This window comes from Cydia strobilella, chromosome 1, assembly GCF_947568885.1.
Source record: "Cydia strobilella chromosome 1, ilCydStro3.1, whole genome shotgun sequence".
Lineage (NCBI taxonomy): Eukaryota > Metazoa > Arthropoda > Insecta > Lepidoptera > Tortricidae > Cydia > Cydia strobilella.
Window position 1 is genome coordinate 2,264,679 of NC_086041.1, and position 19,209 is coordinate 2,283,887.

Below are 19,209 nucleotides of genomic sequence, written 5' to 3' on the forward strand. Positions count from 1 at the left end.
GACAGAGAGATATTGATATTCTCTGCTTAACCAATAACCAATAACCATCCACACAAAATATTTTGTGCTTTAAATCAAATGTGTGTATTTTTATTTAGTTATATTTATATCCTTCAAGGTATTGATGTATTATATTTTGAGGAATTTATTCTCATGTACGCCGTTCTTTGTTTAAAATTACATAACTAAGTTATAAAAAATTTAAAATACGCCTTTAGTTTTTGGGTGCGTTCATATTTGCGATCAATTGAATAATTGTAAAAATTAATATTTTAAAGCAGTTGCATAATAAAATAAGAGGAGTATAGTAAAAAAATCTTTACGAACTACTAGGGTTATATTCAGACATCAGATTAACTTTTTAAAAGTTGTAGTTGCAAGTCGGTTGCAGTATTTTTAAAGAGAACGCACGCAAACTTTCTAAACGTCAGTTACAACAAGACCTCGAAACTTTCTAGTTTTTCTAGTTTTCTTCTATGAAGTTTCGCCTGGAGCTATTAATTAGATCCCATATCCGGCGCGCGTTCTAATTCTTTTGAACTTACGATGAGTATTTAACGAAGCCAGTGTCAGTGAAAATGGTGCCCCAACAGCAAAGAAGAAGGAGAAGAAGGGCCGCTTTGGTTCGGACTTCGGAGCGTCGTGTTGTGGTCGCGAGAGGCCCTGGAGGGTTTGGATTTACTATAGCGGGGCAGCGGCCTTGTGTAGTATCTGCCGTGGCGGCTGGAGGGCCGGCAGAGCGGGCTGGTCTGCGCGCAGGAGACGCTTTGATTGCTGTCGATGGGGCGAACGTAGCGCGGGCTCCTCACGCCTCTGTGGCTCGGCTGGTGGCAGCAGCGCCAGGAGCGATCGTTTTGAGTGTCGCTCCGCGGGAGGCTCCGCCGACGGACACGGAGGATACCGAGCCAGACGAGCGGGCGCGGACTAGGCGACGGCACCCACCGCCGAGGCGCCGCCCGCAGCCTGCTATGCTCCACCACCCAGGTCAGTTCAGTGGAAAGATCCCCAGAGGACCATTTTATTGACTTCCAAAATGATTTAACATGTATTGCATCATAAGTTCATAATAAAGTGAATTTGTTTTGTTGTTAAACACATTAGAATCAGGACAGGTTTATCCACTTTTGCCCTCTTGCTTCTATAAGTAGTTTAAGTTAATATTTTATTGTGGTTTCCAATTTCTTTTACATTAATTCTCTATGGTGGTGGTCTAATTTTTATTAAAAATGTTCAGTTAAAGCTTAGTTTTGTTAATAAAATATATTTCGTGCCTAGTTTCATAAAAACCTTATTTTTTGCTATATTTTGTGACGTTTTTAACCAAAAGGTACCACATTGTCGCTTGTCGATAAGGTTGATTTCTAATTGAAGCTATATGGAAATAGCGCCTTACTGACAAGCGACAATAAGTACCCTTTTGGTTGAAAATGGCACTTTTTATTAACCTAAGTCTTGAACTTGCAATGGTTGACTTATAAATCAAGTAAATAGTGGTTTATCCTTTACTTCTTAGTTACAATGGCTAGCAGATATAGATCTGCAGGAAGGGAAAAACTGAGTTCCTGAATTTACACACTGGCAGAAAAGACAAAAGAATAAGATTGCAGTAGACCTCTTGTGAAGTCGCCATTAGATATATCAGAGCGGCCAAGGTGTTCACAATATCTGAACAACGCAACAAAATAAACGCAAGCAAAAACAAGGAAGAAGCTTGGAGGAGGCCTTTGCCGAAGGGCAAGCAAACAAAGAAAAGATGGGAGATAATAAATAAAATAGAGTTAATGTGAAACTGTTCTTTGTGTTGTAAATAAAGGCTATTTTATTTATTTATTAGGGGGGAGGGGGTGAAGAAAATGTGACATGTTGTGACAAGGGGGAGGGGGAGTCACACACTTTGTGACGTCACGTGAACTTATTTAAATTATTTTATTTGCTGTACAGTTAAATAACAAGTTTTTGAAACGATAATAATTTTTTTGATTTTCTTTCCTAATCTGTTTTGGGTCAATAATAATAATAATAATAATACTTAATTCGATTTGCCGATTTTATTGAAAAAATTTGACGTCACACCGGGGGGGGGGGGATTGCCAAATGTGACCAAGTGTGACAAGGGGGGGGGGGGGGGGGTAAAAAAACCTTGAAATTCGTGTGACGTAATTAATGGATGAACCCTAACTAGTGATGTGCCGTTACCGTAAATTACGAGAACAAAGAGAATCGTGGGGTAAATTACGCGGTAACGTTCTCCGTACGGGTAATTATGGAGAAAGTTGTCTTAATTTTCATTTTTTTAAACTTTTTTTTACAGAATTTATTTTTATTTTGGTAATACAATCTGTACTGAAATTTTCAAAAAAATCTGTCAAAAGGAACTAGTTTATTACCAAAATTACCGTAAATTACCGCGTAAATTACGGGGAATCTTCCCCGCGAATGTTCTCAGGTAATTTTTCTAAGAGAAATTTTAACTTTAATCAATGATATAAATAGATGTTAGAGATGAAATACACAATAAATATTAAATGATTTTACTAATGTTTAATAAGTTTCATTCGATGTGCGATTTAAAGTGTTTTTAATGAAAGTAAGTACTTGCCTAACGAAAAATAAAGTGAGTTCTCTATTATTTCAGCTTAGTAGTATAAAATCCATCTCATAATGAATACATTTATTCTTTACCAAAAAAAAATAAAAAAATTATGTACAGTGTACAGTGATGTAATCTAAAAACCGTTAATATTTCAATAAGTCATATGTAAGCAAGCTTGATGTGTAGAGTTTGATTTGTAATTGCTTACAATACAAAAAGTGTGTTTGACGATATTTTATCTCTCATGTTTATTTTAAGTTAGGCTGTTGTATTGTGAACAGGTAAGTGCTTATCAGCTGGGTTCGCATGTTCCACCACCAGTTACCGCAGGTAAAAAAAAACTCGTGGAAACTGCAGTTTCTGTACAGTTTGGGTACTAACGGATTAAATTAGCTCCTGATGGCCCTCAAGAATCAAGATCCTGCATTCATAGCGCTTGTCTTTTTTATGTCCTGTTACTTGTCTCGATAGCGCAATGAGCACGTGATAGTTAGCTTTCAGAGTGGTCCCTATTACTGACAAACTAAAAGAAGACTTAGATGGTCTGGCTATTAAATCCGTCTTACATCCCCACAAAACATGAGGTAAATACTGCAGTCATGAAGGTCATGCTAAACCTTCCACCGCTTCACCTACACATACAGCAAGAGGCCACCCCCCCCAGCTGTAACCTCAACGACCTCAACATATGGTCTAACCTGGGAGCTCGGCACACAATATGCCTGGAAAAGGTTTACGAAGACTTTCCAGTTCTCAGAGCAGGCACGGATCGGATTCATAAACTATTTTCGATAAAAGGTACAAAATAAAATCATATGAGGACGACGAATCACAGAGGACTTACCTATAAACTGATTATCTTCAGATCTGATGGGTCCAAAACAGACAGTGGTTTGGGCTCTGGAACCTTCTCAGAAGACCCGAACGTGTCCATTACCACTCCGCTAGGAGCTCAAAACTGAGTGCATGAGCATCATCAATGCGGCGGCTAGGAAGGTTAGTAGGATCCCTCCACCCATATACTATCCGCCAGTAGAGCACTCTAATGGCCCTAAGCCATATAATTACATCAAAACTCATACATGAATGCCACGAACGACTAATAGAGACCTCCATATGGCAAACCTGTATGTCATAATAAGAAGCTCACCCTTCAATGGATCAAGGGACAGAGTGGATTCTGAGCTAATAACGGTGCGGACGAAATTGCCAAGTTGCAAGGTAAGGATCAGGTGCGGAATCGATTTTCCCAATGCCAAAGCAAGATACGCTCACCAGGCTGGAGACCGACAAGCCATGCATGGCATCAATGAAAGACTCACGAAGTCGCTCTTCCAGGATCCAGCAGGTCACCTTTCCTGTTGAGGGGTTGGGTTGGCTGGACTAGCTCCCATCCCCCGTTACGAAAACTAGGCGCCTGTCGTCGAGTTACGGAAACCTGCCTGTGCTACAAATACAATTCAATATCCTCACAAGATTTCTGGGAAGACGAAGACCTCCCAACGCATGGTAGTTCAATATCAAGAGCGAGATGAAAGTAGAACCTAACCCCTATGGTAACCCAGGATAAAGCACTTTGGCTCAGCTGTACAATGAAGCCCAAATAGAGCTGGTACTAAGATAAGGAGAAATAAGACTATAAATTATACCAATCAACCACGTGTCAGAAAACATTAGTACACTTAATAATAATAACGTAAAAAACATTTAAATATTTTAAAACCACAAAACTTGTAAGCAAAATTCAATCTTAATTTAATATACTTCATGGGTAAGTTACCGGAAATTCTCGGTAATTTACGGTAATTTTCACTAATGAGAATTACGGTAAGTGCGTAATTTCTCGGCGGCACATCACTAACCCTAACGCCTTGACAATAGAGGCATGTTCAGATATTTGTGAGGGCTTTGGCCGCTCCAATATATCAGATGGCGACTGTGCATAAGACAACATAAAACAATAATGGCCCGGCCACGACATCGCGTGGCGGCGGCAGCGGCGAGCGGCGGCCATAGGTGGGAACGAAAGGTCCGATCGCTGTGTCTCGCTCCAATCTATGACCGCCGCTCGCCGCTGCCGCGCGATGTCGTGGCCGGGCCTTAATAGTTGTGTCTTTATTCCTTTTGCAGATGGCTAGTCAAGCTCCTTAAATGGTTAATGAGTGATGAGTAAGTGCTGCAATATATTCTTGCACTTATTTGTGTTGTGTATGCACTCATTTTGTATTCATCCTACATTGTGTTGTCATTGTTTCATGTTTGTTATTTTTGTAACAAGGATAATAATGTAATTATAAAATTAAACACTGTTTTAAGGTTCACAATTGTATTTCTGTTTATTTGGTGTGTATAATGTTATTAATCTATAATAAGTTACTGCAAATTATCTACATTTTTCACACATTTTATTTATATGAGATCAACTATTATCTCATATCTTCTTCTTCCTCCTTCCCTTAGTCCCAGTTCTATCTGGGGTCGGGCCTCCTTGTACGGCGGCGCCAGGACGCTCTATCCTGGGTTGTCATAGGGGTAAGGTTCTGGGCTTTCATCTCCCGCTTGATATTGGACCACCATGTGTCGGGAGGTCTTCCTCTTCCCAAGGATTTACTGGGGATATTTAGGACGGATTTAACTGGGAAATGATCATCTCGTCTCATGATGTGGCCGTACCCTCTAAGCCTGTTTTCCTTTACTTTGTCCATGATAGGGAACTATTATCTCATATCAAAAAAGTATTTTTTTTTTTAAATCAAGCACAAGTATTAGCAATTAACACTAATAGAGCTAAAATCCCTTGGTGCCTTTTAAGAGTTTACTAATTAGGTGATATCATATGCATGTTGAACTTAACTCGCAGTGCACATTTAATATTAATCATTGTATTCATAACACCTTATACTACTTAATTTTTGCTGATATTTATTTGGCTTAACAATCTTGAAATACTGGAAGCTCAGATATGATGTGTCAGATGTAAAAAATAAAATAAAAGAGCTGATGTGCTGGATATTCAAGGGAAGGTAGGGCAATGAATGGCCCTATCATTATGGAATCATCATATACACTTCCCTGAACTGAAATCTATCTAGAAATTTTTATTAAAATGTTTCTAATGTATGTTACCAATAAGTCCTGTTTTTACAAGCTTTTTCTTAACTTGCAATGTACCTATGTAAGTAAGTATGTATGTATGTTTGTACGGGTCAAATCTTGCAAGTTTAACCCACTTCCAGGTTTCCGATGAAGCTGAAAATTTACATACATATGTAAGTCGGGTGACAATGCAATATTATGGTACCTTCGAGCCGATCTGATGATGGAGACAGGAGGTGGTCATAGGAACTCTGATAAAACAACGCAACCTAATTGTGTTTGGGGTTTTTAGAATTGTCTCGATGAGTATTAGTTGCCTGTGGAAAGAAAAGTACAGTCAGCAAAAAATGAAATATTTGCAAAAAACTTTAATGCACTTGTTCTCTAATTAATTAAATAACACTACAAATATCAGTGTGATTTATTAAATCTCCCATTTTTTAGCATATCTCTAATATGTTATCTTACGTATTGCAATATTTCATTTTCAACACCATTCTTAATTTTCCAGCATGCCACGCTCCAAGCACTTCCAACGACATCCTCCACCTGAGCCGCGCGCACCTCACGCCGGCCCAGGCCGCGCGCCTCGAGTGCCGCGCCGTGGTCGGCTACCTCGGCACCATCGAAACCCCCAGCGCCGCCGCCAGCACTGCCCCCGGCAACGTTCGCTCCGCTGTACGCAAGCTCAGACAGGAACGACGACCGGCTACTCCGGTTTTACTGTCTGTCTTACCTAATGCGTTGAATCTTAGACGCCCAGGCGGACAAATCCTTGCCCAGTATCAGAGAGAAAGAATACTCTACGCTGGATGCGGCTCAGATGCTGACAGAAGATACTTTGGACTTGTAACGGCAGCGGACACTGAAGAGCAAGTAGAAGCGTCACATAGCTGCCATGTTTTCGCCGTTGACCCTAGAATGGCAGAGCATGAAGCGCATATAGCTCGAGCGGAAGAATTCCAGTTATCGTGCACTAGAGATGCAGTCGCTGAGAGGTGTTTAGAGTTCCCACCGTCAGCGGAGTATGTAGTTGGAGTTGTCAAAGGAATGTACTCCTTACCGGCTGATGATAACAGCCCGAATCTTGCGCAGATTTCTAAGCTGGCTATTAAAGGCGATAGTCCCGCGTTTGGAAATTTTTCTAGATGCAATAGAGCCATTTTTAGAGTGCCCAGAGAAAGACGGCCGTGTAGACAGGATGAAAGGCTTGAAGGTCAAGAATTCGTCGCTAACTCTCCACAGCCGAGTAATCATAGCGAGATAACGACTACGTCTTCTAACAGTGATTCTGGTATAGGCTTTCATAATGACTGTAGGAATATTGCTGACCGGATTTTGGTAGTCGATTTCGCTGGGCCACAACCTCCGGTGAACAGGTTTAGACAGGAGATGCCCAGGCGTCCTTTAGGGCTGGTTGGCTGTAGTTTTGAGGATGGTTCCTTTCTGTCTAACACGACTCCTGTAGTAGATGGTTTTGCGGGACAAGGCAGGCCTTTGAACTCGGATGATGTGCTTAACTCTGATCTCCAAGCGAGACATGTGAGCCCTAGAAGTGAGGAGGATAATTACAACTATAACGCGTATGGTGTCGCTTCAACTTCGGGCTCCAGGAGTTTCCAGAATGGAGTTTTGTATGATCAGGTATGTTTATTTTACTTGTATTGCTCATAAGAAACATGGCCGGAAGAAGTAAGTTATGGGCCACTTTGAAACAAGTCACTTACTTACTTACTGCTGTGGCGCGACGATCCGAAGTAGATCTTGGCCTCCGACACCAAAGACCGCTATGCTACTCTGTCCAAAGCCGCAACAAACAACAACACAACAAACAACAAAACAAAACAAACTACAACAACACACACAAAAACATACAACAACAAACACTGCACAAACAAGTCACTATGATTTCCAAATTCTTCATGCGTTCCATATTTACTGTAACTAGGATTTGAAATTTGGAAACAAATTGTATGGAAGATCTGTTACGTCCATATCTATCCGGATATTAGAAAAAGGCAAGAAAAAAGGTTCAGTCTCCGACAAAAAAGTTTTTTTTTTTAATACTACGTCGGTGGCAAACAAGCATACGGCCCGCCTGATGTTAAGCAGTCTCCCCCGCATGTACGCCTGCAACTTCAGAGGAGTTACATGCGCGTTGCCGACCCTAACACTGCACCCTCGTTGAGCGCTTTGGCAACCTTACTCACCGGCAGGAAGACAACACTATGAGTAGGCTCTAGTAGAGCCTAGCTCTTGTTTTATTTGGGTGCGGTTTTCTGTAAGGTGGAGGTACTTCCCCAGTTGGGTTGACTTCCGCTGTGCTGTGCCCTGCCACACGAAGCGAGATGACATTCACATTGCCCATACCTCTCTTTTGGACGTAGATTAAGGACATACCCGGGTCCATGGACGTAGTTTAAGGACATACCCGGGTCCAATTTCGCGCCTTTTCTACTGACTAATTAACTTTTCAACTCTAATTTGTTTTTTTTACTCTTCCACAGGTCTATACAGAACCTGAAATACATCACTACGAGCTCCCAGACATCCAACTCGTTCGCGTAGCCGAAGCTTTCAACTCCGTCGAAATATACGAAGAAAAAGACAAACCTTTCAACTCCGTCGAATATGAAGAAAAAGTCTGTGACAAACCTTTTTACTCCGTTGAGACCTATGAAGAGAAACATTCTGGGAATACTTTTAACTCCGTTGAGATATATGAGAAGTCGGTGTCCGACAAGTCTGGCATGGATAGTATGTCCATGTCGGAGGCAAGACCAATGGGGAGAAGACAGGCGTCGTTGGATGATATACTTGTACTGGGACGGCCGCCTAAGAATGATGATGATCATTTTGTGCATCCTGCGACTGTGAAAAGCAAGGTGCGAATATAAATATTGTTGATTAGTTTTGAGGGTTCCGTACCCAAAGGGTAAAAACGGGACCCTGTTACTAAGACTCCACTGTCCGTCTGTATGTATCTCATAAACCGCGATAGCCGCTATAACAATAAATACTAAAAAGTACGGAACCCTCGGTGGGCGAGTCCGACTCGCACTTGTTTATAAAAATCTAATTGCAATGTGATTAGATTTATTTATAGTCAATTAAAGTAAGGACGCTAAGTACGAATAATTTCATACATTGACTTGCCTGTTCCTATCTCTATCGCACGCGCATATTTATATTGCTAGCCCATGATGCCGGCGGTCAATGACACTGTGCGAGCGAGAGCACTTTTGAATGCTATGATTTTATTGCGTTTAAATTCACTAGACAATTTGTGACGTTTTCAAGCAAAAGGTACACTCAGCGTCAAATACTTTGTAGAAACAAAAGTAGTCAAATAGTTCGGTACACTATATATTTAGTTTGGTGTACAGAACTATTTGGCCACTTTGACTGCTACAGAGTATTTGTCGGGCAGGTTATTCGTATAAAAATACAAGCAAATACAAGAGAGTGTATAAGGGAGAGGTAGAAACGGGACTTGGAAGGGGCAGACCTCGGCGGACTTTCTCTGATCAGATCGGGGAAATCCTGAAGAAAGGCCAGGTCAAGAGCACCCTAAACCGGCGAGCGTGTATGAGGAATGTCATGAAAGTGAAGGAAGCGAAAGAGGTATGTCAGGATCGTAACAAGTGGAAATCCGTGGTCTCTGCCTACCGCTCCGGGAAATAGGCGTGATTATATGTATGTATGTATGTAAATTTCGTCCTTATGGTAAGCGACAAAGTGACGACAAGCGACACACTTTTGATTGAAAGCGTCACATTGTGTTTATAGTAGTATGAGATACAACATTTCTACAAAAACTTTGTTGCTGGTGTCACCTGGGGCCTATTTACTAACAGTATTAGTGTATTAGTCTAATATTATTAGTGTTGCCATGGTAACCCATACGATTTGACAATTCGCGGACTAATAATATTATAGTCTAATACATAGACATAGTATAGTAGTTATAGACATGAAACCGAGCGACCAGGGGTAAGAGAAAGACATATTCATGTATTGACAGGTTAATGTATGGCAGCATAATCCTTTTTCTCTTTCACTCTTATACATTTCGGTATTTCGCCATCGCCTACCTATGCTGCCATAACCCGACCATGAAAAAAAACCCGGTCGGTGATAAGGACAAAGCATGGCACTATTTTCTCTTTCCTCTTATAGGAATCGCAATAAGACTATTTTTCTCTATCAAAGATTCTAATACCATTCGAGAAATGGGCCCTTGGTTAATGGGACATGTGTAACAACAAACTTTTTCTTCCAGGTACGCAAAATAAAACCCCTAAACCTACTCTCAAAAACGAAGCACATGCTCACCGGGCGAGAACGAGACAAAAAACTCGACAGAGAAAGAGCACGCGCGCTCAGCGCGAGTGCGGGCGACGTTGCCGCTCCGGGCGCCGCGCCGCAGGAGCTGCCCGGCGCCGCCAGCGAGCCAGACTTGAGACAGGTTAGTGGCAACCCTAATTTCGAAAAAAAAACTTAGAAAATGACTTCCATGAAATATTTGATATTGACCATAGCTACCAATCTTAGTTTTCTCCTATGTTTTAATTTATAAATTTATTTAATGAGGACTATCGTTTTTTTGCTCACCAGTTGGCGCCTTTGTTGATGGTGGTCCAAAAGACTAAAGAACAGCTGTCAGTCATTGAAGTGACAAGTGACATTTGACATTTCGAACTATGGAAAAGACCACCATCTACACTAGCGCCCCTAGCGGCGAATTCATACGCGTTAGCCCTCATTCAACGCTAATCACGACACATTCAATCATTATACACCGAAAAACTTACGACGTACTTCTACCTACAAGTAATTGGACTAAGATATCAACATCTGTTATTAGGATTAGGACCGTATATAATATAAACTAGCTTTGAAATACCAGTTCTGTTAAGAGCTTATACACTATCCTAATTTAGTGACTAAAAAGAGGGACGCCGCTATACGTGAGAAACGATAGGATGTATCTCTTTTCGCGTCTCGTATAGCGGCGTCCCTCTTGTTAGTCACTAAATTTAGCAAAGTGTAATAAGCCCTTTAATCCTTCCTGTCCTGTTTTCAGATCTCCTTTCCTTCCCAAGGAATTATCAAGTTTCTGTAGAAGTCCCGTTCCTTACCCGACAGCGCACCACGATAAAATCGTGTTTATTATAAAGCCGGCTTCCTGTTATAGTTTACGCTCGAAATCCCTGGATTTAGGGCTTGTGGAAGCGGTCAGCCCTGCCACATTGCACATGAGCAGGGTTTCTCTACTGAGAACCTCTTTCTCAAACATATTTCAGTCTACCGTTATAGTGCAGCTAACAGACGGGCGTACGGGACCGCGGCCTTGGTCCGATCAGCTTATCTCTTTCTCGTTTTCACTCATAACTAAGCTTTTGATCGCCAAAGACATAAACTGACGCTCGCGGCTATACAGCCCAATATCAACCTTGATGCATTCTGATAAGGTTCACAATGACGCGCCGCACACATAGACAGTATATACAAGTAGTTATAGACGCGCCACCGAGCGACCGGGGATAAGAGAAAGAATATTCATATTATAATATTCCCCCTATTAGCTAACGCAAGCTACCGAATTCCATTCTCGATTATCATTCCTTGTACCTACAAAAGTTTGGGCAGCATAGGATTTTTTCTCTTTCACTCTTATAAATTTCGGTATTTCGCCATCGCCTCCTACCTATGATGCCACCCGGTCGGTGATGAGGACAAAGCATGGCACTATTTTCTCTTTCTTCTTATAGGAATCGCAATAAGACTATCTTTCTCTATCAAAGAGTGTCAGGCCCTTGGCCGCACACGATAGGCGTAGCGATGAGGGGCAAGGGACGTACGGCGAACCAAGTTCCACTCTATCGCACAGTCCGCGGTCCGGTACACCCGTCTGTTAGTGCTTTTTGGCATATGCTGAGTCTTCTCGGAAACCTTCCTCGGACCTTGGGCGTGAACTGTAGATGGCGCTGCACGTACAAGAAAAGAATTATCTGTCTGTGACCTGACCCAAAATTATGTATTGAATTAAACCATTAATGTATGTTGTCTGTTAACTTTTGGCTTAGACATTAAATTGAAAATCGAGATTCCTTATTATTAAGGCGAAAGTGGACGACTACTCTGAAACCGCCTTTTCATACCAACGTAATCCATATTTTCCTGGATATTAACATTATTGAAAATAGATATTTTGACACAATTTGATCGCGAAATGTCCGTGTGAGTTGCTAGTTTCGATATATTTAAATATGGTGGAGGTCATCCCATCGACCCATAGTTTGAAAAATGCTGCTATAGAGAACTGAAAAAAAGAAGATGGGTACAAGGAGTTTTTTTAGAGTTGGATTAACCTTTTGGACGCCAATGACGGATATATCGGCACCGCAGGTCCAACGCCGAAGACTGATTAATCCGTCACAGACCACAGAGCAACATAGACCTACATGCATATGCATAAAGGTCAATTTCAGTTTTGACACTTCGGTGACGTGGCGTCTGGATGACAGCTTTTGTGTTTGACACGGCGTCGAAAAGGATTAAGAAAAAACCGGCCAAGTGCGAGTCGGACTCGCGCACGAAGGGTGCCGTACCATTACGGAAAAAAACAGCAAAAAAAATCACGTTTTTTGTATGGGAAATTAAATATTTATATTATTCTGTTTTTAGTATTTGTTGTTATAGCGGCAACAGAAATACATCATCTGTGAAAATTTCAACTGTCTAGCTATCACGGTTCATGAGATACAGCCTGGTGACAGACAGACAGACGGACAGCGGAGTCTTAGTAATAGGGTCCCGTTTTTACCCTTTGGGTACGGAACCCTAAAAAAGCAAACCTACTGTTTAAAATATAAAAATATGGGGCCTAGGCTAGGACAGCAAGGGTGGGAAGCCGAAGGCTCCGGCATATGTGTCGTGAGGGAGCGGAGCTGTGATTGGCTAATTAAACATATCACGCAATTAAGTGTTATGATTGGGTACGGCTCAGGCTCAATACAATTAGAATTTGTGCTTTGTATAGTGGAAATAAGATTGAATTCAAAATAAACGCAGCGACGCGGTGTGAACATTTTCTTTTCTTGATGGACTTGAGGGCGGTGTTGCCCGTAGCCAATATCACGTAAAAACAAAATAAATGCTCTTAGAGCACGACGCTGTTCGGTGGTTGTTGTAGTTGTCTCGTAAAACCAATAGCTGGATAGCACGTGGACTACCGGCCGTTGACTCCAAAATGGTGGTTAAACACGCTTTGAGATTAATTCTCCATTCACTGCACACTACCACATTAGATTATTGTATAATAAAGCTATCGATATTACACTTTAAACAATATTAATGAGCAAAAAACAAAGGAATTAATCACGAGGCTACTATCAAGATGGCGTTATTGGCGTTCTAACCGGAAGTCCTGTGAACATTTTCATACAAGCAAATTTGAGAGACAGACACAGAGAGACATTGGACAGAGAGATTGGATTGGATTGAGAGGGCTTTGGACAGAGTAGCATGGCGATCTTTGGTGTCGGAGGCCAAGATCCACTTCGGATCGTCGCGCCACAGCAGTAAGTAAGTAATGTAATGTAAGTACCTGCGTAGACACACTGGCACCGTCCCACCTCCAACGGACTAATGTAAAAGCGGGCGGAGCGGCGGAAGGCGCCGAAATTTTAAAACGTAATAAATATAAGAGCCTCGGTAGAGAGTATCATTTCGTTCCATTTGGGGTTGAAACTCTAGGTCCATGGGGTCCCAGAGCGCATAAGTTGTTTGCAGAAATCGCGAAGCGTCTGGTTGACGTAACTGGTGACCGAAAAGCTGGCGGCTTTCTCGCACAACGTATCAGCATTGCGATACAGCGGGGAAATGCCGCCAGCATCCTTGGTACAATGCCTCAAGGGCCTATTTTAGATTTAAGCTAGTTATTAATTTTGTTTACGTAGTACCACTGTATATATCTTGTATGTAAATAAATTTGTGAATTAAAGTAAGTAAATTTGAGAGAAATGTGATCATTGACAAACGCATTTGCTGCATCCGGCCCTAAGTTGTGACTCGTCATAAGTAAACATTGTGTCCTAATAGTACGATTATGACAGTTGGGACTGTTGGAAGTGACCGATGAGTAATTGTCAATTTGCGTGTCTCATCAACAAGCAAGGCTAATGTAGTCATGTTACTAATAATAGTTTACTACTAATGTGCTTTGAGCACTTTAACTAGACTAGTAGAATACTAATAATAGAAATATTAAGATTTCTAATCAATTTTGAACTGAAATAGATGTCATATACTAAAGGAAAAGTGACGCTGTAATAACACATTCATTTGATTTATCATTTATCCAATAGGGATGTTGTCATGAATTGCGAATATATAAAATGTTATGTTTTTACCATAGCAGGGAATATTAGAATGCTGAAAATCATATTTTGTAAATGTAAATATGCGTAATAAAATAATTAAAAGTATGCCCAGCATCACGTGACTGCAAACGCATATCGGAGCGCGTGACGTCACAGTGTGAGAAACACGCACAGACAAGTTGTCGAACGGTGGTCCTCTAGCACTGACAGCAGTTTATTTATCACATCGTTACGTCATCAAGATCACGTGACAGCTTGAAGCGTTTTTGCGCGAAATTTAAACACTAAACGAATTAAAGTCGATTTTTTATTAAAAATGAATGAATATAATGAAATGAAAACAGTTCAAAAAAATTGTCAACATCCCTATTGGTATTCTGACCGTTCAAATAAAGTAAACATAGCTCATATTTTGTATTTATTAAGAGGATAGTGGACGATCTCCATACAAACATAGTCCCCATTTTCCTCCCAGTATATTGACATTATGGAAAATATTTTTACACAAGTTTTTGTACATTAACCATATCTATCGTTTGACTTTTCTCGATTAAAGGTGACATATATGTATCAGGTAAACTATTCTGTCAGATATCGTAATACCCTAAGTCGTGAGCATGAGCTTACAAATCATTATAACAAACATGGTTCAAATCAAAGATTGTAACCACATCAGCCGAGGGTGCGCCGACCCCTTTTGCCAATCAAGACTCATTGAAATAATGACGATATTCATTGTAGCTTCTTATTTGTTAATAGGCTCTGAATGTATCCGGCTCGAAGGACCATTAATAAGCCTTGATTCCTGATAAGTTGATCTGTTTTATAATTTATTACGATTGATTTTATTTAAGTTTGTAATGCTTTTATGTTAATACGCATGTACAGACACATTTCAAAATAAGGAAAGCTAATCAGAGACCATGTTGCATACATGGTGTAATTATCTTTCTGGCAATAAAACGCACACTAAAAAATTGCTTACTATACCCACTAAATGCCCTAAAGAATTGGACTCCGTCAAAACGAATCATATGAGCCCACTCTCGAGGCCTTCGAGGGTAGGTTCAGTCCTACAATTTTTTTAAGGCGGTTCCCTGAGCCAGAAGGCGAAAAATCTCCTTATATGATCATGTTTTTCTAAGAGGCGTTGATATTCGTAGACGTGAAAAAATATACATTCTTGACTATATTATGTTTAATAACATAGCTTATGATACACGAATTATGACACTTCGCTCGATACAATTAATTCCCAAAGTAACCTCTAACTCGGACTTTTAATCAAACTTTACTCGGTTATTTATTATGTGATACTATAAACAAAAAAAGAAGAATAAACAATCTTACTTTAAATAGTAATTTGATAACTTTCGAATTTCGATATTGTAAGGTAACGTTTTTAAAATAAATAAATAAATAAAAATCGACAAAATTTGATCAAAATTTACACTTGGCGCGCATGATCTTTCCCGTTATTTCTTGCGAAATGTGACAGTGACAGCGGCAAACCGATGGAACGGCCTTAAATGAATGTAAAAGTTTTTTTTTGTTTGTTTGTTCCTCCCTCACTTAAAAACGCCTTACCTTACCTGAAGAGATTTTGATGATGTTTGGTACCAACGAACTCTTAAAACAGCAGCTTAGCAACGCGAAGTCACGGGAAGATGCTAGTTCAATAGGAAAGCAGATCCAACTTTAGTGCAAGAAAAGCTCACATTGTACGGCGAGCGGTCATCGCGCCCGCACCAATAATTTACCTCTAATTGAGCGGCGTCTGCGCAAGTAGCGACAATAAGGATTGGCTCGTGAGCGTAGTGAAAAAAAAGTAAGTACATATGTTCATGTCAGTCAATGTTCGTTGCGCTTTTGTTTTGGATTTAAAAATGATAGGCTTTTTTTTCGATAGGTATATAACAGACTTTTTCCAGCATACACTTCTTCAAGTTCAAACGTGAGCGTGTTAGAGAAATTTGGTAAATGATATGACAGCTGAGAGTTGACAGATGTCAAATACTATGAAGTTTTAGGCTGAGTATATACTTTGGCCACTTGCCACGCAGATCGCACACACATTTATTTTATTTATTTATTTGAAAACATAATATACTTACATCATTACAGTCGAAACCAAATTACTGTACACTTCAGATTATAAAATACTATATTTACAATAGGAAAATCGGATCACAATCAACTTTCGTCCATCACCTCACAGTACCGCAGACACATCTGATACAACACAACCATCCATAGACTAGCAAACATATCACATTCTGGTGCCCATGACAGAAGCGAGTTCAGCAACCTTAGAGCCCGCACAGCTGGTGACTGTTTTTGTGCTTACAGACCTTACAGTGGTAATTGGGACTGCCAAAAGGTTGTGACTTCGCGGTGTCAGGAGATTTTTGGGCACATGGCCAATAGTCACGGACAAATCAGCTGGTGGAAGCGCATTTTAATGAAAATGTTAATTTCTAATATAATTTGGCTCCTTTACCACGTAGCTATGGTTCCTTTTGCTGTGTGGTATTTTTCTCGTACCTTATAGATAGACATAATATAGATTAAGATTGACCACGAGCCAATATTAGCGGTCTGCACTACAGTGATCCCGTCGATTGATACCGGCGCGGGCGCTCCCAGTCTCGCGCGGGCGGTGCCCACTACCGTACCCTAGACAAACAAACAAACCTACTTGTTTTGTGCAATAAAGTGTGTATTACTTATTCGTAAATCGTACTGCACACGAGAACCAATGTGAAAAATTGGATTTCATAGAGAGGTTAGTTTATAAAAAACCGGCCGTTAAGCAGAGCTAGCCAAAGTGACAATCGTTTGCAGAAAACGAAACGCTATCATTTCCATACATAGACATAGTATACAAGTAGTTATAGACGTGCCACCGAGCAACTGGGGGTAAGAGAAAGAATATTCATATAAAATTTGGGCAGCATACGATTTTTTCTCTTTCACTCTTATAAATTTCGGTATTTCGCCATCGCCTCCTACCTATGATGCCACCCGTTCGGTGATAAGGACAAAGCATGGCATGCACTATTTTCTCTTTTCTAAGTTATGTATCTACATTAGTCTGTCATCACAGGTCTCACTTTATATCTGATCCGCTAATTGAATTATCTAAAAACGAATCAGGAAACACACAAAGTAAATTAGGATTGTTAAATTTAATTTGGGTCGGACCGTTCTGACCAGTTTTGCGAAACAGATACTGTGTCACCTCCTAGGTCAGGATGGGCACAGACGGACTACACCCCGGACTGCAACTAGTATGGGAACTGCACGCCGACGTTGAATGAATGAATGAATCAGAGCAGTCAGTCTGTATCGGCCCTAAAAATGTAGCTTGTGGGAAAATTGAAATTGGTGTTTCTTAAACACCTGCTATTATGTCTGTGTGTCGGTTTTAGGTATACCCCATATTTTGAAATAGTGACATTTTAGACCCCATTGAACGTGTCGGGGTCGTAGTCGCATTAGTTCTTGTACGGGTTAAATTCCGTTAAAATTGTTTTATTTCATGAATGTAACCGAAGAATTTATTAATATTCGGGTTAATTTATTTAAGGTTCGATCAAAGTTTGGTGTTACGAGTACGATCGACATCAAGTCGCCCTATTTGAACATTAATAGGACTTAGTATTAGGCTCAATAGCAAGGTCAGCTTGTGATTGTATAGAGAATAGAATAGGGATAAGCCCGATAACCTACTTTTGAAATATGTCGAGGTAACGTTACTTTGATGCACATAAAATATAGCATAAAACTGTCTCCGGGGTCTCCGGTAACAGTTATTAATATTCTTTATGGTTATGTTACGACCATAGATAATAAATATGACGGGGACTAACGACGTAAGTGTTAATTTTTCTTTTATCCGCTGATGGCGCAGTCACGAGCGGCCGGCACGTGTATAATCTGTGACGCCATTATGTTATAATTAAAAAGTTACGTTTTTTTAGTATACTTTTGTATTTAGTTCCTTTTATCACAAGTTGTAACCAGTTTTTATATAAACATGAGGTAAAATGATGTCTGTAACATATATCCTTAGAGCTCACTTGCTCTGCAACTGTCGCTACTTTTCGCCAAGAAGTTGAATATGGAAATGCTGTTGCGTAAAGTCATTACTTTTACATTTCCATCTTCACCACTTACATGGCTGGCAGTTCTCAACCTGTGTGTTGTGGAATGAACCTATAAACATTTATTTACATACAAGATATATACAGTGGTACTACGTAAACGAAATTAATAACTAGCTTAAATCTAAAATAGGCCCTTGAGGCATTGTACCAAGGATGCTGGCGGCATTTCCCCGCTGTATCGCAATGCTGATACGTTGTGCGAGAAAGCGCCAGCTCTTCGGTCACCAGTTACGTCAACCAGACGCTTCGCGATTTCTGCAAACAACTTATGCGCGCTGGGACCCCATGGACCTAGAGTTTCAACTCCAAATGGAACGAAATGATACTCTCTACCGAGGCTGTTATATTTATTACGTTTTAAAATTTCGGCGCTTTCCGCCGCTCCGCCCGCTTTTACATTAGTCCGTTGGAGGTGGGACGGTGCCAGTGTGTCTACGCAGGTAGCATCCCACACCAACATCCGTCCCAAGCTCCAAGGAACCAAGGACATCCCATCGGGCCTCTTGCCATCATCTCTGATAATGCCAGTCGGCTCTAGAAGAGCGGGTACATTGATGGTGGCAAGAGACCGACGGATTATGTCATTAAGAAATTGTCATTCCGCTTTAACAATGAACCTTGTGTGGCCTTTAACCTTCATGAAAAGATTGCTCTCCCATCTCTTTTATTTATTTATTGGAGAAACTACAGAAGTATGCGACAGGATAACAGGTTCCATTGTTAGGTAGTATATGATTGAGATGAAAACTTACTTCCTTAAACGCTCTAACTAAAACAATAAGCAACATCGCAATTCAATGGTTCCGCGAATACCTAAACAATAGGACCCTACGCACTGCCATCAATGGTGAGTGGGGATCCGACGCGCACGTCACTCTCGGTGTGCCGACCGGCTCGGTGTATGGGCCGGTTGGGTACATCATGCATGTGAACAGCGTGTCGAATGTAGTCCAAAACTGCACAG

General features: G+C 40.7%; 1 protein-coding gene across 2 annotated transcripts in view; it reads left to right on the forward strand.

Annotated features, from left to right (window-relative positions):
* Positions 1–389: 389 nt before the first annotated feature.
* The window catches only part of LOC134747687 (regulator of G-protein signaling loco), a 139,141-nt gene continuing 120,321 nt past the window's right edge, over positions 390–19,209 (forward strand). The window contains exons 1-4 of one of the 2 annotated variants that reach the window (XM_063682329.1): positions 390–984; positions 6,201–7,333; positions 8,197–8,574; positions 9,972–10,157. In XM_063682329.1, coding sequence (XP_063538399.1) covers positions 579–984; positions 6,201–7,333; positions 8,197–8,574; positions 9,972–10,157 — 2,103 coding nt within the window. In that variant the 5' untranslated portion in view covers positions 390–578. The remainder of the gene's footprint in view (positions 985–6,200; positions 7,334–8,196; positions 8,575–9,971; positions 10,158–19,209) is intronic. The other variant, XM_063682410.1, reaches the window with a different exon arrangement.